A 21,786-nucleotide genomic window follows, 5' to 3' on the forward strand; every position below is an offset into this window, starting at 1 on the left:
TCCCTCCCCTTTGTCTCTGGGTTTTGCCGGAGAAGCCTAGGGCCCCCTCAGGGCACATCTTACCCTAAAGATGTTCTGTAGGGCCCCTTCTACCTCTGACAACTCAAAGCAAGAGCTGGGAACTCTTTCTGGGTAATCATTTAGTAATTTTAATTCAGATCGCAGCGAATACTTCCAAAAATGTGATGGGACCCCAAAACCTTCTGCTTCAGGCAAGGCTGCAGTCATGGCCCAAAGATGCTCTGGGATGAGTCCCACCCTGGTCCAGCCATCACTGGGGTGTCTCCCCGCCGCCTCCCCAGCTCCTCAAGGAGTTCTGTTCTAATCTGTTGGGTACATGCTGTTCTGCACTGTTCACATGATAAGGGCTGTGTGTTCTAGGACTGCCACTGGCCCACCGGGCTAGCAAGTGGAGGAAGTGGATACGGACCCACGCGCGGGCTCCAAAGCCCTTCCTTGCAATCACTGTCCCAATCTGGTGATGTCCGCTTTGGGGCCCGAAATGACCAGGCGGCGCCAGTGACCTGCTGGGCAGAGCAGTGCAGAGAGAGGCCGAGCTGACAGCCCCGCTGGTAGGGGTGTGCCCAAGAGAAAGGGGGCTGTGCTTCCTGCCAGGTGAGGCGCTGGCAGCTCCAGGACCCTTTCAGCAGCTACTGCTGCTTTCCATCATCCAAAGGGCCCCGCAGGTAGTGCCAAGTGTGCTGAGCAGAGCAGCCCCTGCCATTCCCAGGGTCACTCAGGGCTGGCCTCTGTCTCTGTCCACAGCCTCAGGGCCGTGCTCCTGCTGGGGTCCAGGCTGGTCCCATAGGGCTCCCCTTCGACTCCATTCTCACACCCCAGCCACCCCCTCCTCTTCACCAGGGTTGCACCATGTTCTCAGAAGAAAGTGGACACAAGGGATAGGAAGGGAATAGAGGGGTTCAGGGCACCTGCGGGAAGGGGGTTCGTAGGATCTTCACATTTTAGCATCTGGTTCACCACCAGCCTCCACCCATTTTACAGTTGGGAAGACAGAGGCTGGAGAAGGCGGCACTGGCTGAAGTCTGGTGAGTGGAGCAGAGCAGAGGCTGTGAGATGGACGGGGCTGGGTTGGCTCTGTGGTGTGACAGACGAGGGAAAGGCTGAGCCGGTAGACTGCGTGGGGCAGAGCTGGGAGTGCGGTCCTTGTCGGGGTGGCAGAGGAGGCGGGGTTGGCTATTTCAGGTGTGTGTGTGGCACCCCCACCCTTCCCCGGCTTACCTCGGCCTTCACACAGCAGCCTCCCAAATGCCCGGACTCCACACTTGGGCGGGGACCCTTCCTGGCGCAGCGCTAACCTGCATGCAAAGTGTCCCTGGACCCCGGAGACGCTGAGTTAAGATGCAGGAAGGCGTGGATAAACAACAAGGTCCTATTCTATAGCACAGGGAACTATATCCAATCTCCTGGGATGAACCATAATGGAAACCATAATTAAAAAAAGAACGTATCTATGTGTATAACTGAGGCACTTTGCTGTACAGCAGAGACTGGTGCAACACTGTAAATCAGCTCTACTTCAACAAAAAAAGAAAGAATTTTTAAAAAAAGATGCAGGAAAGCAAGTTAGGAATAAAAGCAGGAGAGCTTATCTCTCTACTTCCCCTTTGCAGGCTTCTCAAGGCCTTGTGGCTTCCTGCCAACAGCCAGATGGGAGACTGGGAAGAACGCTTTGGGGGAGGAAAGGTATTTGCAGGCAGATGGAGGTTGGAGGCTTTGCCTCTGAAGCCTGTTGCTCTTACACACGGAGCTTCTGTTCTCCAAGACGGAGACTCCCAGGAGAGGCAGGAGGAGCCAGGGAGAGCTGCCTTCCCGGCGGGACTCCAACCCTGAAATGATCTTGCTCTGTTAAAAAATGCCCACCAAGGGCTTCCCTGGTGGCGCAGTGGTTAAGAATTTGCCTGCCAATGAAGGGGACACGGGTTCGAGCCCTGGCCCGGGAAGATCCCACATGCTGCGGAACAGCTAAGCCCGCGGGCCACAATTGCTGGGCCCGCGTGCCACAGCTACTGAAGCCCGCGCGCCTGGAGCCTGAGCTCCGCAACAAGAGAAGCCACCGCGATAAGAAGCCCGCGCACCACAGCAAAGAGTGGCTCCCGCTCGCCGCAACTAGAGAAAGCCCACACGCAGCAACGAAGACCCAACACAGCCAAAAATAAATAAATAAAATAAAATCTATCTTAGGAAAAAAAAAAAAGGCCTGCCAAGCCCACAGGGCTCTGCTGAATTTTGTTTTGTTTTGTTTTGATTTGTTTTTACCCTGCTTTGTTCCAAAAAGGATTGGAGGCAGCTTACAAAAATACTTAAAATACAGTAGGACAAAAAATAGATCAGAGAGAAAACAAGCCTTGAACAAACAGAACAATGAACCAAGAGTGTGGTACACAGAAATGTGCTCAAAGTGGACTGAAAATTGGGCTCTGAGCTTCCTATCAGTCAAAGCGAAAAGGGAAATCCACCCGTTACAAGACTCACGAAGTCTATGAGGTTGGAACAATCCCAAAAGAAGCTTTTTCTGACACTGAGGTCTGAGAGGGATCCCTGTGAGATCTCTGAAGGGGACAGGGGTGGGGTCCCAGTCAGTGTCTTCAAAACAGTCTCATAACAGATAAGGTCATCAAACCCCATGAAGCTGCATTTCCGCTCAGGGTAAATCAAAGACTTGATGCAGATCAATAAAACCAACTCTATGGCGCGTCAGACCCAAGCCGTCCAAGTCATTCATCCAAGAGATGCAATTTATTTATTTATTTACGGCTGCGTTGGGCCTTCGTTGTTGCGTGCGGGCTTTCTCTAGTTGCGGCGAGCGGGGGCTACTCTTCGTTGAGGTGTGTGGGCTTCTCATTGCGGTGGCTTCTCTTGTTGTGGAGCACGGGCTCTAGGTGCGCAGGCTTCAGTAGTTGTGGTGCATGGGCTCAGTAGTTGTGGCTCACAGGTTTTAGAGCGCAGGCTAGAGCTTAGTTGTGGCGCATAGGCTTAGTTGCTCTGTGGCATGTGGGATCTTCCCGGACCAGACCTCAAACCCGTGTGTTACTATGTGGGTATTATTTGAGAAGCAGCCACACGGAGGTGGCTTTCTAATTTCTCATCCTGGGGTCAGAGTGAGGAGTGTGTTGAGAAGGTCGTCCCACAGTGTGATGGTATTAAGAGGCGGGGCCTTGGCGAGGTGATTAAGTTTAGATGAGGTCATGAGCGTGGGGCCCCCATGATGAATTAGTGTCTTTATAAGAAGAGGAAGAGAGACCAGAACACGTTCTCTATCTGCCATGTGAGGACACAGTGAGAAGGCAGCCCTCTGCAAGCCAGGAAGAGAGCCTTCACCAAAAGCCAGCCATGCTGGTACCTGCATCTTGGACTTCCAGCCTTCCAAACTGAGAGAACTAAATATTTGCTGTTTATGCCCCGTCCGTGGATCCCGAGCTGACTGAGACAGTGGGTGAGTCCCCACGTGCTTGGAACCATTCATCTAGATGGGGAGTCGTGGGCCAGAGATGGAATTCAAAGCCAAGCGAAGGAGCGAGAGCAAGGGCAGCTGGGTGGATTTGATGGGCAGCTGGGTGGATTTGATGAACACCCAACAGGAGGGAAGGTCAGGGTGAGCGAGCTTCTCCCCCGGGGCCCTGCCGTATCCCCCGCCCCCCACCCAGGGGTCAGGGTGGTTTGTCCAGGCAGGGAGCGGGGAGGGGTTGCCCTCTGCTTGCCCGCTCCTGCCACCCACACCCGCTGGGCTTTGTACACAGCGTGGGCACCATTGATTCCCTGTCAACAGTCAGGCCCTGGAGGGTTTTTCCATCTGTACCCTGTCTGTGTGCCTTGTGACCCAAGAATCATTTAGAGATAACAGACCGGAGGGCAGTCTTTCGTGATGAAAATGGACTTTTTCTTCCCAACTCCATTGACCCAAAGGCAGGTCAAACCTGTGACCTTGACCCCAATTCATCACAGTGAGTGCACCAGGCCGGGGCAGGGAGAACCAATCCATCACGGTGTCGGCAACCAGCTGGCGGCCTGTGTTCTAGAAAAACCTTCCCCTCCCTCCTCCAAGTGAGGGTGAGGGGCTCATGCACCCCAGGAGGTACACAGGACCATTCACCGGGACGCAGGAATAGATATTAGAACTTTGCTCATAATTATGGTTTATCTTGACTTTCTACCCTGAGCAGACCCAGTGCTGCCAGCTCCTTCTGTGAGTCCCAAGGCCTCAGAGTCAAGGCCCTTCCCAAGCCCCCAGCACCTTGAACCTCTTTCAACAGCCGACCTGCCAGATTCAGCCCTGCAGAACCAGAAGCGGTTTCCCAAATGCACTGCTGCTGCTGGGAACATTGTCCTTTACCACCTTGACAACGCTCTACCTGTCACAGCTGTGTTTCTCATCCTCGCAGAAACCTGTCCTTGCCATCCAGGTGAGAGCTAAGTGGTCTTGTAGTAGTTCTGCAAATGCCCCTGTGTCCCACATCGTAGGATTCAACTGCCTGTTTATCAGTGACTTTCCCCTCTGTCGTCATTTCCTTATTGTTACTGTACCAAATTACTACAAATTTAGTAGCTTGAGACAACACAAACGTATTGTCTTATAATTCTGGAGGTCAGAAAGGGCCTTCACCGAGCTAAAATCATGGTGTTGGCAGGTGTGCTTTCCTTCCGCAGGTTCTAGGGGAGAATTTGTTTCCTTGCCTCTTCCAGCTTCTGGAGGCGCCTGCATTCCTTGCTTCATGGTTCCACCTTCCATCTTCAAAGCCAGCAGTGTAGTATCTTCAAACCTCAATCTCGGGACTTCCCTGGTGGCGCAGTGGTTAAGAATCCGCCTGCCAACGCAGGGGACACGGGTTCGAGCCCTGGTCCAGGAAGATCCCACATGCCGCGTAGCAACTAAGCCCATGCGCTACAACTAATGAGCCTGCGCTCTAGAGCCCGTGAGCCAAACTACTGAGCCAGCATGCCACAACTACTGAAGCCCGTGCGCCTAGAGTCCATGCTCCGCAACAAGAGAAGCCACCGCAGTGAGAAGCCCGCGCACCGCAATGAAGAGTAGCTCCCACTCGCCGCAACTAGAGAAAGCCCGCGCGCGGCAACAAAGACCCAACGCAGCCAAAAATAGATAAATAAATAAATTTATATTTTAAAAAATCTCAACCTCTCTCTCTCTCTCTCAGTGGAGGAGAAAAGCTACTGGGACACCCCTGGGCCGAGACTGACCCCCTTGAGCCCAAAAGGGCCTGTCTCCTTGACTCTCTGGCTAGAAATATAATCCACATGCCCACTGATAGGCCCGGGCACAGGCCTCAGGGGTCTTGGTCGTCTCACCAGCCTGGCAAGGGGTGGGGCCCTTTCCTGCACTGCAGCTTGGTCAGCTGGAAGGAGCTTGGCTTTGGGGTCATGCAGACCGAGCTGATGGTCTTTGGGAAGCTCGGGTAAGCCACTGAGCCTTGGTTTTATCGACTGTAGAAGAGAAAGAAGAATGCCTCTTTCTGGGGTTTTGTGGGAATTAGAGAGAATGCAGTGTACATGGTGACACTCCCCTGATGAAGTCCTAGTAATTAGGAGCAATGGTTGGGAGTCTAGGTCCCCATTCCGACATCTACTGGCTGTGTGAGCTTTAAGCAGTTGCTTCACCCCTCCGGGACTTGGTTTCTTTATCTGTAAAATGGGCAGAAGCAACTTGAGTGGTTGCAGTGAGGACCAGAGGAGGCCCTGATGAGAAATGTGGGCAGGGTCATTTGTCCTGTTACTGGGCCCACGCCCCTAGGGAAGAGGGATGCCTTTTCCAGAGTAGAGTTTCTAGAACCACCGGACTCCCAGAGGCCAAGCTCCCGGGCAAAGACAGAGCAGGACCATCCCAGCTGCTGGACCTCCCTGCCCTGCACTTCAAGTGGCTACTGGGAGGCCAACAGCTGTCCCCGCCAAGTGGCATCTCGGGCACAAAGAGCAGTGGAGGGGGCAGGACACGCTGGCTCATTGTTCCTGGGCCAGAGCAGCAGCTGTGGGTCACCCAGGGCTCCTCTGACCTCCGGCCCCTCCCAGCGGCTCTCCAGCGGCAGGCCCGTCCCTACGGGACTTAGAGCAGCCCCTCCAGTGGCACCTGGACAGCGTGGAGTCCCCTGCCCCTCACAGCACCTGAAGGAATAATACATTTGGAGAAGGGGTGGCCCCATGGACCCAGGGGCTTGTACTTCACGGCACGTACCTCCGGTGTCAGGCTTCCGCGTGGACTTCTCACTAACCTCAACCCCCCAGGGAGGTCACATGTGGGTCCCATTTTACTGATGCAGAATCTGGAGCTCAGAGGGGTGATTAAATGACTGGCCTGGGGTGGCAGACTGGGGACAGGCAGAACCAGGATGTGAACCCTGATCTGTCTGATGCCAGCCCGCCCCTTTTCCACCAACTCAGGTCCCGAGTGGGGAGTGAGGCAGATGCACGGGTACCGGGGTGGAGGGGGCGTGGCCGCACTCTGCTCAGAAAAGCACCGGCTGGGACTGATCCATGGCTGGGCCGGGCGGGATGACCTCGGCCAGTTCCAGGCGGCCAGAGAATTCCAGAGCTCCCTGCACCCACTGCTTTTCAGAGCTGTGCATTTATAAAGGGAAGGGAGCTGGGGAATGATGATTCGGGAAATCTGAAGCCAGAGTTAAACGAGAACCTCATAATGATGGTGATGAAAAATTCACGCCACTGTTTGTGCAGTGACTTGTGCGTCCACTTCGCAGCCATGAATTAATTGAGAAATGGAAACACAAATGCTCGGGACCAGCTGCAGGGCGCAGAAAAGCGGATGGGGAGGTTCCAGAGGGGACACCCCAGAGCCGGGCCCCCTGCTCCCAGGCCGGCCCCTCCTCCAGGCATTGCCAGGATTCCTCTGGCCTGGGGCTCGCTTTGTGTCTTTGCACAGTGAGGGTGATGGTCCACTTGGGAGCCGTGAGGTAGGAGTATAAATGGGGGGTGTCAGGTGGGCAGCTCCCCCGGTTCTGAGAGAGACAGAGGAGAAGCAAAGTGCCTGGCAGGTGGGAGACCCAGATCCGATTCTGATGCTCATTAGCTGTGGGACCTTGGCAATCACCCAACTTCTCTGCATTTTTACTTGCTCATCTGTGAAAGGGGTGAGGACTTCCGAAACTCAGTTTCCAAGTGGGAAGGTGTATTCGTTTCCTAAGGCCGCTATAGCAAATGGCCACAAAGGTGGTGGCTTAAAGCAATAGAAATTTACTCTCAAAATTGAGGTGTCATAGGTTGGTGTCTTCTAGAGCCTCTTTTTTTTTTTTTAGTATTTATTTGGCGGTGCTGGGTCTTAGTTGCAGCACGCGGGATCTTCATTGCCCGCGTGCGGGATGTTTAGTTGCGGCATGCAGACTCTCAGTTGCGGCACGTGGGATCTAGCTCCCTGACCAGGGATCAAACCCTGGCCCCCTGCATTGGGAGCGTGGCGTCTTAGCCACTGGGCCACCAGGGAAGTCCCCCTTCTGGAGCCTCTGAGGGAGGAGTGGCCCGTGCCTCTCTCCTGGCTTCTGGTGAGGGCGGCCACCTGTGGGGTCCCTCGGTAGCTCTACACCTCCAGTCTCCTCCCGTCTTTGCGAGGCTTCTCCTCTGGGGCTCTTCTGTATCTCAGCGTCTCCGATCTCCCTGTCTTTTCTCTTATAAGGGCACCAGTCATGGGTTCAGGACTCACCAGAATTCCAGGATGATCTCACCTTGAGATCCTTAACTTACTTGCATCTGCAAAGACCCAGTTTCCAAATAAGGTCACGTTCACAGGTACCAGGGGTCAGGACTTGGTGTATCATCCTGGGGCAGACAAGTCAACCCACTGCAGAAGGTATTTTGGGGAAGCAAAAACCATGCATGTGGGCCCGCTCGCCGCAAAAATAAACAGTAAGGCAGCGGGAGGAGGGAGTCCCTGGATGCCACACCCTGTGCATACCTTCTGGGAATGGAGCCCGTGTTGGGCGTGGGACCCTGGCTAGGAGAGGAGGGGAGCTGCCAGGTTGGGTGTGGATGGAGGGCGGGGTCTCCACGGGGCCTCCTTCCTTCTCCGCCCTCCTGATGAACTCTATGGGCCACCAAGGTGCTGAGAGGCACCCCCGCTGATGTCTCCGGGGCTATAATTCTTATTTTTTATCATCACTAAGTGGTCTCCCCACACTCCATTCTTCAGGGTGCTGTGTGCTGCTCTCCTAGCCCCGCAGGGTCTCCCCGCTGGCTTCGTGATAATAACCGAGCCCTGAAAAGCACTCTGGCTTCGAGGCCTTACTTCCTTCTCCAAGTCTTGTCCCCACACTGCCCTTCTCTAAACCCACGCTTCGACCGAAACGAACCCTTGCCCGTGCCCCTGCCCTGCCATGTTGCTTCGTGGCCCCATGCTTTCACACCTCTGGCCCCTCCTCCGCAACACTCTGCCACCCGTCTCTCCTCCGAGAGCCCTCCCCGCCACCCGTCCCTGCCCCTGCACAACGAGCTCCCCTCTCGGCATTTGTCCCTCTGCTACCAACACCTGCCGTGGTACAACCGTGCTGGTGAAAGTCTCCCCCACTTGACTGGGCCATCCCTGAAGGCAGGGACACAGTCCTTTGTTTTGGGGTCCCCAGTTCCTGGCACAGAGATGCTCTGGGATGTTTATGGAAGGAAATCACCAAGAGACCTGGGTTTGAATTGCATCATTATTACCTTCCCAACCATGTGCCCTTGGCCTTGCTGGGCCTCCATGGTCTCACGTAGCCCCTGCCAGGTTGGCAGGAAGGAGCCTGACATGAGCCTGTGTCCACAGATGAAGGTGTTTTGGAGACTAATCAATGTACATGGAAAGGGCCAAAGAAGCAAGGCCGCCTATCCCAGGGACCCTCTGCCCCTCTGCCTCCCTGGGGTGCAGTTGGAGGGAGCTCCCAGCTTCGGGAGACTCCGGGATCCCTTCCCTGCCCCTCCCAGCGCCGCCTGGGCTCCAGGTGTCTATCTCTCCAGCCGTTTTCTTTTCTGATCCAGGGTTCAAAAGAACGAGTGTGGGAGCCACAGCCAGGCGGAAACAAAAGCCAGCAGGCTCCCTCTTGCTGGCCCGGCCGCAGGCCTACAGGGCGCGGCCCGCCTCGCCCTGCTGCGTCCAGGAAGGAGGGCGCTTGGATTGCGGGCATCGCCCCCCAGCAACTCTGAAACCTCAGCTCCATCGGCAGGGAAGGCCTGCTGGGGGCCAGAGCAGGGGCAGGGGGAAGCCTGCCCCAGTTAGAGCCCGCAGTTGCTCCTTGGAAAGCCTTTTCCGACGTCCCCAGCCTTGGGGGCAGGGGTGGTGTAACGATGATAAAACAACATTTGCACAGAGATTTCGTTTACAAAGCACTTTCTCAGGGGTGGGAGGCGCCGGGGTGGCGGGCGGAGCCCGCGCTGCGAGGCCGCGGCCTCCGGTTGGTCTCACCTCCCCCCCGCCCCCCGGCCCAGCACCGGATCGTGCGCGTGGTAGACAAAGCGCTATTCATCCCGCAGTTTCCGAGTCCTCGGGAGTCGGTGCTTTTCCCTCTCTCCCGTGAAGAGCTCACTCTGGCTTGTCGCTCAGGCCAGAGGAGGGGCGTCAGGAGTCCCAGAGGGAGGGGTGGGCTGGGGCCTGATTGAAGGGAAATGCGGGGGCCGAGGGGGGCTCCCTCCTTCTGCACCGCTCGCCCCGCCCCCAGGCCCTCCGGCTCCCAGGCGCCAGCTCGCGCGAATCCAGAAGACTCAGCGCAGCCTCGCCGGGGCTGGGTTGTGCAACTCTCCTCACAGCTCACCTGTGGCTGTGTCTTTACATTAAAAGTACGCGCAGGCCACACGGGTTCGAGCCCCGGTCCGGGAAGGTCCCACATGCCGCGGAGCGGCTGGGCCCGTGAGCCATGGCCGCTGAGCCTGCGCGTCCGGAGCCTGTGCTCCACAACGGGAGAGGCCGCAGCGGTGAGAGGCCCGCGTACCGCAAAAAAAAAAAAAAAAAGTACGAACAGGGCTTGGTAACGTCTGCATGGGCGTCTTTGGGAACATGTAGAGATAAGCAGCGTGTGGGGCTTTGCTCATCCTTCCCCAGCAGCGCGCATTGAGAGTGGGACTTAGGTACAGGTGTAGGGGACTGGGGCCCTGGGGCGTCTGCACCTGCATCAGGTAACGCCTGTCTAGCTGTGCCTGGGGAGTATAACTCGGCAGTCAGCCGGGGAGATGGGGTTCCGCATCAGAGCCTGGCCCCTTAAGGGCCTCTGATGAGCTATATTAGGCCCATCTGCAGGCGGCTTGAGCAACTTTTAGTAGCCCCAGCAGGAGAGAGAGGATGCAGGAGGTCATTGCAGGGCTGGAGCAGATCACCTTCACCTTCGAGAAGGATGTAGAGATGCAGAAGGGCACTGGACTCCTGCCTTTCCAGGGCATGGACAGTGAGTGAGGACGGGGACCCCGCCGCCCCCCCTGCCCTCCCCCTCCCTCCCCGCCCCCCCGCCGGCCTTCTCTGCAGGCCCCTCTGCTTGGCTCCCTGATGGGGCGGCCCCTTCTCTCTGCTGCTCGCCAGGGAGGAGCAGGGGGGCTTGGGCCCGCCATCTGGGAGCCCCAGCTTAGCCCCTCGCTTCTCAGGCCCCCCCTTACATCCTTTCCAGGACTTCAAAAAAAAAAACAAAATGGGGCTGGCTTCTGGGCAAGCAGACCCGAGAGAGGTAAATTGAAAGAAGTTGGGAAGAAGCACACTGGCCTCTCCAGCTCCCAGGGGGCCTTGCGCCCTTCCAGCACCTCCGTTTCAGAGTTGGGGGGGCTTAGGTGTGGAGGCTGAAGGCTGGCTCCTGAGGCCGGCAACCCAAGGGCCAGGACGTGAGGACCCCCAGGCCCAGGCCTTGGTGGGTAGAAGGGAGACGTGCTGCTGGAGGGGTGAGGGCCCTTTGACAGCCACAGCCTCTGGAGAAGCTGCCCCCCTCCTCTGCCTTCTTCTCCTTCCAGAGTCCGGCTCAGCTGTGTGCAACTTCTTCGCTAAAGGGCTCTGCGAGAAAGGTGGGTCAGCAGGTGGGGCTGGGGTCGGGGCTGGGTGGCAGCGGGGGCTGTCTAGGCCACACGGGGTTCAGCTTGGCCTGGAATAGGGTGTTGGATTTGCACCTGGGGAGGGGAAGGGGGGACGGGGCAAAATTTTAGTCTTATAAAAAGTAGGCAAAGGGCAAGTGGGGGGCTCCGTCCAGAAGCCTACCTTCCCCCACCCCCCTAGCATTTCCCTGATTCACTAGCACTGATTAGGGCAGGCAGGGCTGCCCTGAAGGAGACATTCCCTTCTTTCTGCCCTGCTGGAGGTGGGGTTGTTTGTGGGTGTCAGCTGTGTGCTCCCAGGAGGCCACCGACTTATTTATTTTCCCCCAGTAGGGGGAGTGCTTTCCTTCCCCCTACTCTTGTCCTCCGAATTAATTTGGGACCTGCTCAGCTGTTCCATCCATTTCCTTTTTTTTTTTTTTAATAAGTTTATTTATTTTTGGCTGCGTTGGGTCTTCGTTGCTGCACGCAGGTTTTCTCTAGTTGTGGCGAGTGGGGGCTACTCTTTGTTGCGGTGCGCGGGCGTCTCATTTCGGTGGCTTCTCTTGTTGCGGAGCACGGGCTCTAGGCGCGCGGGCTTCAGTAGTTGTGGCTCGCGGGCTCTAGAGCGCAGGCTCAGTAGTTGTGGCGCACGGGCTTAGTTGCTCCGCAGCATGTGGGATCTTCCCTGACTAGGGCTCGAACTCGTGTCCCCTGCATTGGCAGGTGGATTCTTAACCAGTGCGCCACCAGGAAGTCCCTGCATCCATTTCTTGTGTCCTAAGAAAGCTCTGGCCACAGTCTCTGAGATGCTACAACAAGCATCCTTATTTCTCCCCCATCCCAACGTGGCTCAATCTTCCATGGGGACGTCCCTGGCGGTCCAGTGGTTAAGACTCTGAGCTCCCAACGCAGGGGGCGTGGGTTTGATCCCTGGTCGGGGAACTAAGATCCCTCATGCTACGTGGCGTGGCCAAAAGAACAAAACAAAACGGAAAAACTGCTCTTCCAAACGCTTCTCCCCAAAAGCAGCGCTTCGGGGGGTGTGGGGTACCTGACTGAAAAGCAGCGGCTCTCAGCTTTGCTTCTGCCTCCTGAACCACTCACGGGCTCTTCCGATGGAAACCCAGTTGCCCCCAGTTGCCTCCAATTTGGGGGTCTCCAGTCCCCCCTAGAGATCCAGGTTAAGAAACTCTGAATGAGTTTAGGACCTGCTTTTGGGATCCAAGTGATTTTGTTCTTGGGAAGCTGGGAGGCCAGGAGGGGCCCAGGCACAGGGGGGACCTGGGGCCATTTTTGCCACATGCCTTGTCCGTGTTTGGGGCAGCCCTGGACGATGGGGTGAGGAGGGAAATGAGCTTGTCGGCCACTCCAGGCTTTGTGAAGCCAGGACTAGTGATGCCTCCTGGAGTCCTGTCTCCTCAGCTTGGTCCATCCAGTCTCTAGAACAGTGGTTCACAGAGATACCCTCTTGCAAAGAAATAAAACTGTTCTTAGGTCTGGAACGTCAGACCCAGGCAAGCCAATGGCCAGGGCTGGAGGGTAAGGCTATTTAAGAAGAACACCTCCCCAGCACCCCACAAATTCTATCGGAGAGGTGGCCAAGCACGAGACGGGTCCTGCTAAGAAACCGAGGGGTGTCTTTCCTGCCGACGGCAAGACCACCTGAGTGAAGATGACAAAGGGTGAAATGTAGCATTTCCAGTTCCTTCTGAATTGTTACCAAGCTGGCTCCTATGTCACCATGTTAGATCTCTGGAATCAGGAAACAGAACATTTTTTTTTTTTTTTTTTTTTTTCCGGTACGCGGGCCTCTCACTGTTCCTCTCCCGTTGCGGAGCACAGGCTCCGGACGCGCAGGCTCAGCGGCCATGGCTCCCGGGCCCAGCCGCTCCGCGGCACGTGGGATCTTCCCGGACCGGGGCACGAACCCGCGTCCCCCGCATCGGCGGGCGGGCTCCCAGCCGCTGCGCCGCCAGGGAGGCCGCATTGGGTTTTTAAGACGTGAATCCAACAGGCCCTTTACGAGCCTCGCCTTGTGCTGGCGCCTTGCTAGGATGGGTGGCGGCTCGGGGGGCCGGGGCTGGAAACCGGGGCTCTGCTGTCTGGTAGGAGCACCCCGTCAGGCTGGAGGGGAGGGGTGTGGAAGGTGCTGCAGAAGGCGTCCTGACAGCCTGGGGGCTCCCCGGGGTTCGAGAAGGGCCAGGGCACCATGCTAGGCAGAGAGGGCTTTGAAGCTGTGTTTTAAGCCGTGTCTGGCCCCCAATTCTAGCCTCCCCCAGGCTCCAGGGGAAGGGGCGGTGGGGCTTCCTTCCAGGGGTGAGCTGGGCTCAGGCTCTAGGCGAGCGGGGACCCCCAGCTGGGTGCTCTGGTGTCCCCAGGGAAGCTGTGCCCCTTCCGGCATGACCGAGGGGAGAAGATGGTGGTGTGTAAGCACTGGCTCCGGGGGCTGTGCAAGAAGGGCGACCAGTGCAAGTTCCTGCACCAGTACGACGTCACCAGGATGCCCGTGTGCTACTTCTACTCCAAGTTCGGTCGGTAATGCCCCTTCCCGGTTCCCCCACACACACCCCGGAGGGTAGCAGTGGGGGCCGAGGGATGGGATGAAGTCGGGGAGGGGCCCCCAAAGGAGGCCTCGCGTGTCCCAGGTGGGCAGACCAGGCCGCGGGGGCCCTGCTTCTCCAACCCCCTAGAAAAATTGGAACTGTCCTCTGAGCCCTGCTTCACTGCCCCAGCAGGCTCGGGCACACGCAGCCGGTCCCGCTGGCGGAGGGAGAGGGCTGGAATCAAAGGCTGAATTGTTGCCCTCCCTGGTCCACTCCTGGCTAATCACGCACCCAGACGGGCTGTCTGGAAACGAGCCTTGAGCACGCCCTCTCTCAAGCCCCGGGATGGGCTGGGGTGGGTCGGAGCCAGTGTTTCCCAAACAGCAAGCATTTTCACGGTGCTCCAGGTCTCCACAAAGCACCTGCCCCATCGACGCGCACCATCGCCTCCTCTTTCGACCGTCTTGCTATTTTTAACTCCTCTTTTAGAAGAAAACTTTACATCGCTTCGGTAAATGGAAAACTGGCATCACTGATTGGCAATAGAAAGTCACTGTAAACGGGAGATCGCGAGCTTCAGAAGTTTGGCCCCTGAAATGACCTTGTGTGGTCAGGTCTGGACCCGCATGTCACCCCCCTCTGACTCAAGTCTTTTGTCATCTGAGGGGCTACATAGGGGGAAGCCACTGCCGGTTTAAGAACGGGATCTGTGCATGTGTTTCAGGTCTTATCTTTCTCCATAAACTTTTACAGTTCAGTGCTTTTCAGAGCTGGAAGGAGCCTTAAGGATGATCTAGTCTAGTAGTTTTCAAACTGTATTCCGAAGAGGGACTTGGAGGGAGAGCTGGGCCAGCCTCCAGGGACACCTCTGACTGAGGCGGCCTGGCTTTGAAACGTCGGGGGGCTGTGGGCAGCTGTTCCTCATTAGTGTCCATGGGGGGGCATTCCTGGGTATCCAGGAAGAAGGTACCCCACCCCCCCAAGGTCAGTAAGAGCTTCCCCCAGGCTCAAATTCTTTTTTTTTTGGCGGTATGCGGGCCTCTCACTGTTGTGGCCTCTCCCGTTGCGGAGCACAGGCTCCGGACGCGCAGGCTCAGCGGCCATGGCTCACGGGCCTAGCCACTCCGTGGCATGGGCATGTGGGATCTTCCCAGACTGGGGCACGAACCCGTGTGCCCTGCATCAGCAGGCAGACTCTCAACCACTGCGCCACCAGGGAAGCCCCCAGGCTCAAATTCTGTTTCCTGCCTTCTCCTCGGACTTGAGACCTGGCGGTGGCAATTCATGAGGGTTGCCCGCATGTGTCCCTTGTAAGAAAGGACAAAGTGTATATGAATCCTGGTCCCCCTTGGTCGCGTCACCTAAAAAGCTCTTAATTTAAAATGCCCCTTTATTCTTTCAAAAACCTTGGTTGGCTTTCTTTGGGGGATTGGGGACGTGCTGGGCATGGATACGGGAATAGAACTAGGTCCGCTCTGCTCTCAAATAATCCCTACTGTGAGGGCGGACGTATACACTGGTGGTTACAATAGGTAACCCGTGTTTTTTGCTCTTGGAGTAAATGAATGAATACCTTTTTCTAATATCAAAGCATAATTACAGTTCTCATTGGAAGTAAATCGTTTTACTTAAAAAATATTGTTGGGGATGGGCTTCCCTGGCGGCGCAGTGGTTGAGAGTCCGCCTGCCGATGCAGGGGACATGGGTTCATGCCCCGGTCCGGGAAGATCCCACATGCCGTGGAGCGGCTGGGCCCGTGAGCCGCCGCGGAGCCTGAAAAAAAAAATTGTTGGGGAGATGTAGGAGTGGGAAAGGGCAGTTGAACGGAGCTAGGAAGCCCGGGGGCTTTGGTTCTGCTCTGGGATGTGCTCGTCCCAAAGGTACCTTGGGCAGGGGGCTCTGACAGGCAGACGGGCGGGTGGGGTGCGGTGCCACCTGCTGGCCGAGAGACCTGGTGTCCTCGTTTGTGAAATGAGAGAACTGGGTAAGAGTGGGGTTGAAACTCTGGGGAAGGAGTGGTACTCTTGAAGGTTCAGGTGGAACCTTGCTTTGCACAAGCCCAATGTAAAAAATAGATCTCTTTGGAGCTGCTCGGAAACCAGTGGAATTGACACTATGGCGTTCCTTTTGGCTCTGAAAAGCGCTAAGTTGTAGGCTTTAATTAATTAATGTATTGAAGTTTAGTTGATCTACAATGTTGTGTTAGTTTCAGGCGCACAGCAAAGTGATTCAGTTCTATATATATATTCTATAATAGATGTATATTATTTTTTCAGACTCTTCCATTATAGGTTATTACAAAATATTGCGTAGAGTTCCCCGTGCTATATAGTAGGTCCTTGTTGCTTACCTGTTTAACATAGAGTAGTGTGTATCTGCTAATCCCAAAGTCCTAATTTATCCCTCCCCTCTTCCCCCTTTGGTAACCATAGATTTGTTTTCTCTGTCTGTGTGTCTATTGCTGTTTTATAAATAAGTTCATTTGTGTTTTTTTTTCCTTTAGATTCCACATACAAGTGATATCATAAGGTATTTGTCTTTCTCTTTCTGACTTACTTCACCTAGTATGATCATCTCTAGGTCCATCTATGTCGCTGCAAATGGCATTACTTCATTCTTTTTTATGGCTGAGTAATAGTCCACGGTATGTATGTACCACATCTTCTTTATCCATTCATCTGTCAGTGGACATTTGGGTTGCTTTCCTGTCTTGGATACTGTGAATAGTGCTGCTATGAGCATAGGGGTGCATGTATCTTTTCGAATTATAGTTTTCTCCAGATATACGCCCAGGAGTGGGATTGCTGGATCATATGGTAACTCTATTTTTAGTTTTTTGAGGAACCTGTTCTCCATAGTGGCTGTACCAGTTTACACTCCCACCAACAGTGCACGAGGGTTCCCTTTTCTCCACACCGTCTCCAGCATTTATTATTTGTAGACCTTGATGATGGCCGTTCTGGCCAGTGTGCGGTGATGCCTCACTGTAGTTTTGATTTGCATTTCTCTAATAATTAGTGATGTTGAGCATCTTTTCATGTGCCTAATGGCCATCTGTATGTGTTCTTTGGAGAAACGTCTGTTTAGGTCTTCTGCCCATTTTTTGATTGGGTTGTTTGTTTTTTGGATATTGAGCTGTATGAGCTGTTTGTATATTTTGGAGATTAATCCCTTGTTGGTCGCATCATTTGCAAATATTTTCTCCCATTCTTTAGGTTGTCTTTTTGTTTTCTTTATGGTTTCCTTTGCTGTGCAAAACCTTTAAGTTTAATTAAGTCCCATTTGTGTATTTTTGTTTTTATTTCCATTACTCTAGGAGAAGGGTCCAAAAAGATACTGCTGTGATTTATGTCAAAGTGTGTTCTATGTTTTCCTCTAGGAGTTTTATAGTATCTGGTCTTCATTTAGGTCTTTAATCCATCCTGAGTTTATTTTTGTGTATGGTGTTAGGGAGTGTTCTAATTTCATTCTTTTACATGTAGCTGTCCAGTTTTCCCAGCACCACTTATTGAAAAGAGATTATCTTTTCTCCATTGTTTATTCTTGCCTCCTTTGTCATAGATTAATTGACCATAGGTGTGTGGCTTTCTTTCTGGGCTCTCTATCCTGTTCTATTCATCTGTATTTCTGTTTTTGTACCAGTACCATAGTTTTGATGACTGGCGTTATAGTCTGAAGTCAGGGAACCTGATTCTTCCAGTTCCATTTTACTTTCTTAAGATTGCTTTGACTATTTGGGTTCTCTTGTGTTTCCACACAAATTTAAAAAAATTTTTTTTGTTCTAGATCTGTGAAAATGCCATTGGTAATTTGATAGGGATTGCGTTGAATCTGTAGATTGCCTCGGGTAGTACAGTCATTTTGATAATATTGATTGCTCCAATCCAAGAACACGGTATATCTTTCCATCTGTTTGTGTCATCTTCGGTTTCTTTCATCAGCGTCTTATAGTTTTCAGAGTACAGGTCTTTTGCCTCCTTAGGCAGGTTTATTCCTAGGTATTTTATTCTTTTTGATGTGACGGTAAATGGGATTGTTCCCTTAATTTCTCCTTCTGATCTTTCATTGTTAAGTTGTAGGCTTTTAAGGAGGATGAGATTGGAAACACCAATTCTCTACTTGAATGAGGTGAAAACAGGGCTGAATCTTCCCCCTTGGTTCCTTCAGAGCCCCTGGGTCCCTAAGGGGAAGCTAAGAGTGCTTAGACTCCCTCCCTAACTCCTGTGGTCTATGCAAACAGGGCTGGCTCCTCCTAGGAGCCCGGGGTCTTGGTCTAATCCACAGACAGGTTACGGCACAGGCTTTGCGAAACTACAGGTGTCCCTCTGTGTTGCATTTATCTTAATCCCTGTGCCAGCTTTGAAGCAGTGCTCTGCTCTTCTTGGCATTTCCCCCAGAAAGAACTGCACCCCTTTACTCTGGAAGCCATGGAGGTTTCATCATAGAGATGAAGCTTTAGCCACGTGCACAGCAACACCTTCACGCAGCGTCTATGCCTTCCTGGACCTTAAGCTGCTGGCTCTGGGTCTCCCCTTCCCCATCTCTCCTCGTTCCTTCCTCCCAAGTAGTCTCTAAATACCTCCGGATATCTGGCCCTGCCCCAACTCTAGCAGATGTGTGTATTCACACCCAAGTCCCGCTTAGCCAGTACGATTGCGATCCGCCTTTCTTAGGTTGCAGGAAGGTTTAGAAATATCTTGCTGTCCTCAAAAAGCTGCTGACCACCAGAAGGCAGAGAAGTGGCTTATACGCAAGGGGCAGGGTCAGTCTTGTTCCGGGAGGGCGGAAGTGACTGCAAACATGAACCCACTTATGCACAAAGAACTCTGGGATTTTCAGGTGACTGCAGCAACAAGGAATGTCCCTTTCTCCATGTGAAGCCGGCCTTCAAGACCCGGGACTGTCCGTGGTATGACCAAGGTTTCTGCAAGGACGGTGAGGCCCTGACAGAAAGGGGGCTCTAGGGGACATGGGGGAGTCTCCCGGCAGGGGAAGGATGCACATTCCTGATGCGGCCTGTGGAGGTCCGCCCCAGGTTGAAATCCCACAGCAGGCCTCTGTAGCTCCCCCCAGTGGAAACCCTCTGCAGTACATGGTGGGCTTCTTGGAGCCGGCTCACTGCGGTTCAAATCCCAATGGCTTCAAGAATGTATTGACTGTGTAACCTTGAACAAATATGAAAAGGGGACCAGCTCCCCTGAGGGCCGTTGGGCCAGGTGGAAGTAGGATCCCTCGGGCAGCCCTGCGCATCGGGTCTGACCCATAGGAGACATTTCTCTGTTCCTTCCCATCTGGGTGTCACGTAAATACATTTCACTGTCCCTATCTGGCCAAAGTTCGGAGGCAGGGCCCCCGTTGGAGTCCCCGTGCTCTGAGCACCGCCGTCCTTTCTCTTCCGGTATCCGGGTGTGGTGTTCTTACTGAGCTCCTGGCAGCCCTGGTTCGGGGAGGATTTTAGGGGAGGGCGGCTGAAGGAGGATTAGTAAGATGTGTGATTGGCTGGCCTTTGCTCAGCCAAACCTGCTACAGCTAAATAAATAAAAGCATGTTACAGCCCACATCCATGGAAGTCCTCCAAGACAGCGCGTTAGGGACACTTCTGACGCTACTGTTTCAGGCCTGGCCAGCTGACACCTACTCCCCACACATTCTGAGGCGCCCTTTCCCATCTCAGTCATGTGGCTAGGAAGTTGGTGCTTCCCCTTGCCGGTAAGCTTTGACATGTGTGTTTCCCCCACTAGCTAAAGATCCTTCTAGCTGTTTTTTCTTTGCCCAGCAGGTCCCCTGTGTAAATATCGCCACGTCCGCAGAATAATGTGTATTAACTACTCAGCTGGCTTCTGCCCTGTGGGACCCAAATGCCAATTTGCACAGTAAGTGTGACTCCCCCGAGTGCTGGGCCCACTCTCTGGCTTCTAGACCTAGATCCTTCTGCACCTTCACTGGCCTGAGGTGGGGAGTGAAGTGTCCGGCGAGCACCTACCCACGGTGTTCTCGCCCACCCTACGCCCACCCCTCCTGGTGCTGTCGGCTGCACTGAACTCTAACCCATCCTGTTAGTGCCTATCCATTGCTGGGGATGGGTGTATAGCTCTTAGAAACAGGAGTAGAGACATTCAACACCTACCCGCCACCCCCATCCTCTGCAATTCTCCCTGGCTGGGGTGCCGGCTCCTTCCCTGTGGGGCTCTGAGAACAGGAAACCTGCCTCAGGCTGGTGCAGGACGTGTTAATGAGCAGTGAGCTTGGGCGGTGCCTAGAGCCCGGCTGTAACTATGTCTCTCCATGCCTCCCTCAGCCCCAAGATGAATCTTTTATTCAACCCAAGTTACCTGAAGGTGAGTGCAGGTAGGAGGGGGGCAGATGTGGCTCACTCCTTTACTGCATGGTTCCCTGGGGAACCCTTGCTCCCCAGCCCTGCACTCTTCCCAGGTGCCCTCACTCTCACACCATCTGCCCCGGATCCTGGGAAAGGCACACATACGGGGTCGCTCCTCCCAGACCCCCTCGGACCTCCGTCGTCTCTGCTTCAGGCAGAGCTTCTTGGCCCCTGAGGCTTTCCTTCTCCTTAGCTGCAGAACACAGGTGTGGTTTTTATTCAAGAACCTGGGGTCTAGCTGAGGACCCATGGTCCAGAGTTGTTCTGAATCAGGGCCATCCTGGTTGTGCCTGGTCCCTATGGGAACAGATCTGCCTCCCACTGATATCAAGTCTTGATACGAGAGCCTCCATCCCGGCTCAGCAAGCCACAGCCTGTGGGGTCAAATCTGGCCTTTTGCCTGTTTCTGTACAGCCTGGGACCTAAAAATGACTTCTTAAAGGTGGCGACAGAAAAATCCAAAGTAACATTTTGCAATGTGTGGAAATGCAAATTCCAGTGCTCATAAATAGTTTCACTGGAACAGGACCAAGCCCATCATTTACATACTGTCTGACTGTTCCTCATGCTTACGATGGCAGAGTTGCGTAGCTCCAACAGAGACCAGATGGCCCGCAAAGTTGAAAATATTTACTGTTTGGGCTCCTGCAGAAAAAGCTTGCCGGTCCCGGTGGGGATGTCTGCATGCTGGCCTGCCAGTAAAGTCTGACAGAGGCCAAAGAGGGAGCACGAACGCCGGGGGGAGCACCCGAGCTCTTGCTAATTAGGGGCTCTGTACACAGCCCTAGGCTGGGATGGCACTGGCACATGAGGAGGGCGACCCCTGCTGGCTCCCAGTGGGATCGCTGACAGCGGGTGGGAAGCGATCGTCAACACTGGGGAATTCACAAGCCCATTTCCAACGTCCATCAAAAGGTACGCTTTCGGCAGTTAAGGCGTAAACGAAGGCATTTCGCAACCTGGTTTCAGTCTGAAGGCCTGGCCGGAGTCCCTGCTCTCTTTCTACACAGGGAGTGTCTATAAATGTTTCCTTTTGGCTTCACTTTCTCTGCAGCTTGTCATCCGGCCAGTGGGTTCGGCACCTCCTGCTTCTGCCTGGGAACCTCACAAGCCCCCTTCCCCGAAAGAGTGTCTGCTTCTCCACCCTCAGATGAAGCCCCAGGAGCCCCCGGTCACTTACTGCCTGGGGCTCAGGGCCCTGGAAGAGGGCCCGTGTTACAGGGTGAGTGGTGATGAGCGGGGCTACTGCTCTGTTGAGGGCAAGACGAGGGGTGATTAGCAAGATAAAATCGGACGGAGGTTTAGGAGTGCAAATTAAGAGAGAATGGGGGAATTTAGCTGCGAGACCAAACTGTTCCAATTTTAAGGTCTCAGTAACCTCATCTTATTTGCATTTCCTGCCAGACAAGACTGTTTATTTCTTTAAAAGGCTAATAAGTTAAACATCTTTCATGCACTATTTTGCTACCTGACAATCCCTTGAGTTGTTTATACATAATAGCCTTAAGACTTGGCACAGTCTTGGTAAGGGGCGGCTTGGTAAGGAAGGGAATGCCACACCTTACATTTCTTGGTTGTTATCTTCTGGTTCCTCAGGAAGAAAATCATGTTTTACACTCGTGAGATGGCCTCTGAACTGTCCTGACCTTTGCCTTCTCTAGTCTGCAAGAGAATTGTACTATCAGGCCTTGCTTTCCTCACACGATGGATTTCCTGGTCTTCATGCATCCACAGCCCTGTTCTTTGGGTTAGTGGTGATGGGGCTTGAACCTCAAGGCCTTTTTCAGGCCAGAAATGGACCTTCATTTATGAGCAGAATCCATCACGTTCCTCAGAAAGCCAGCTAACCAGCTCCTAGGGTGCCCTAGA

At 54.2% G+C, this 21,786-nt stretch overlaps 1 protein-coding gene across 1 annotated transcript; it reads left to right on the forward strand.

The window, feature by feature from the left end:
• Positions 1 to 10,154: 10,154 nt before the first annotated feature.
• CPSF4L (cleavage and polyadenylation specific factor 4 like) lies at positions 10,155 to 20,724 on the forward strand. The gene is made up of 7 exons (XM_060135277.1): positions 10,155 to 10,385; positions 10,936 to 10,986; positions 13,374 to 13,526; positions 18,378 to 18,473; positions 19,318 to 19,411; positions 19,837 to 19,876; positions 20,700 to 20,724. The coding sequence occupies exons 1-7, from the start codon at positions 10,283 to 10,285 to the stop codon at positions 20,703 to 20,705; spliced, it is 543 nt and encodes a 180-aa protein (XP_059991260.1). The 5' UTR covers positions 10,155 to 10,282; the 3' UTR covers positions 20,706 to 20,724.
• Positions 20,725 to 21,786: the final 1,062 nt, after the last annotated feature.

The sequence above is a fragment of the Lagenorhynchus albirostris genome, chromosome 20, assembly GCF_949774975.1.
Source record: "Lagenorhynchus albirostris chromosome 20, mLagAlb1.1, whole genome shotgun sequence".
NCBI classification, from domain to species: Eukaryota; Metazoa; Chordata; class Mammalia; order Artiodactyla; family Delphinidae; genus Lagenorhynchus; species Lagenorhynchus albirostris.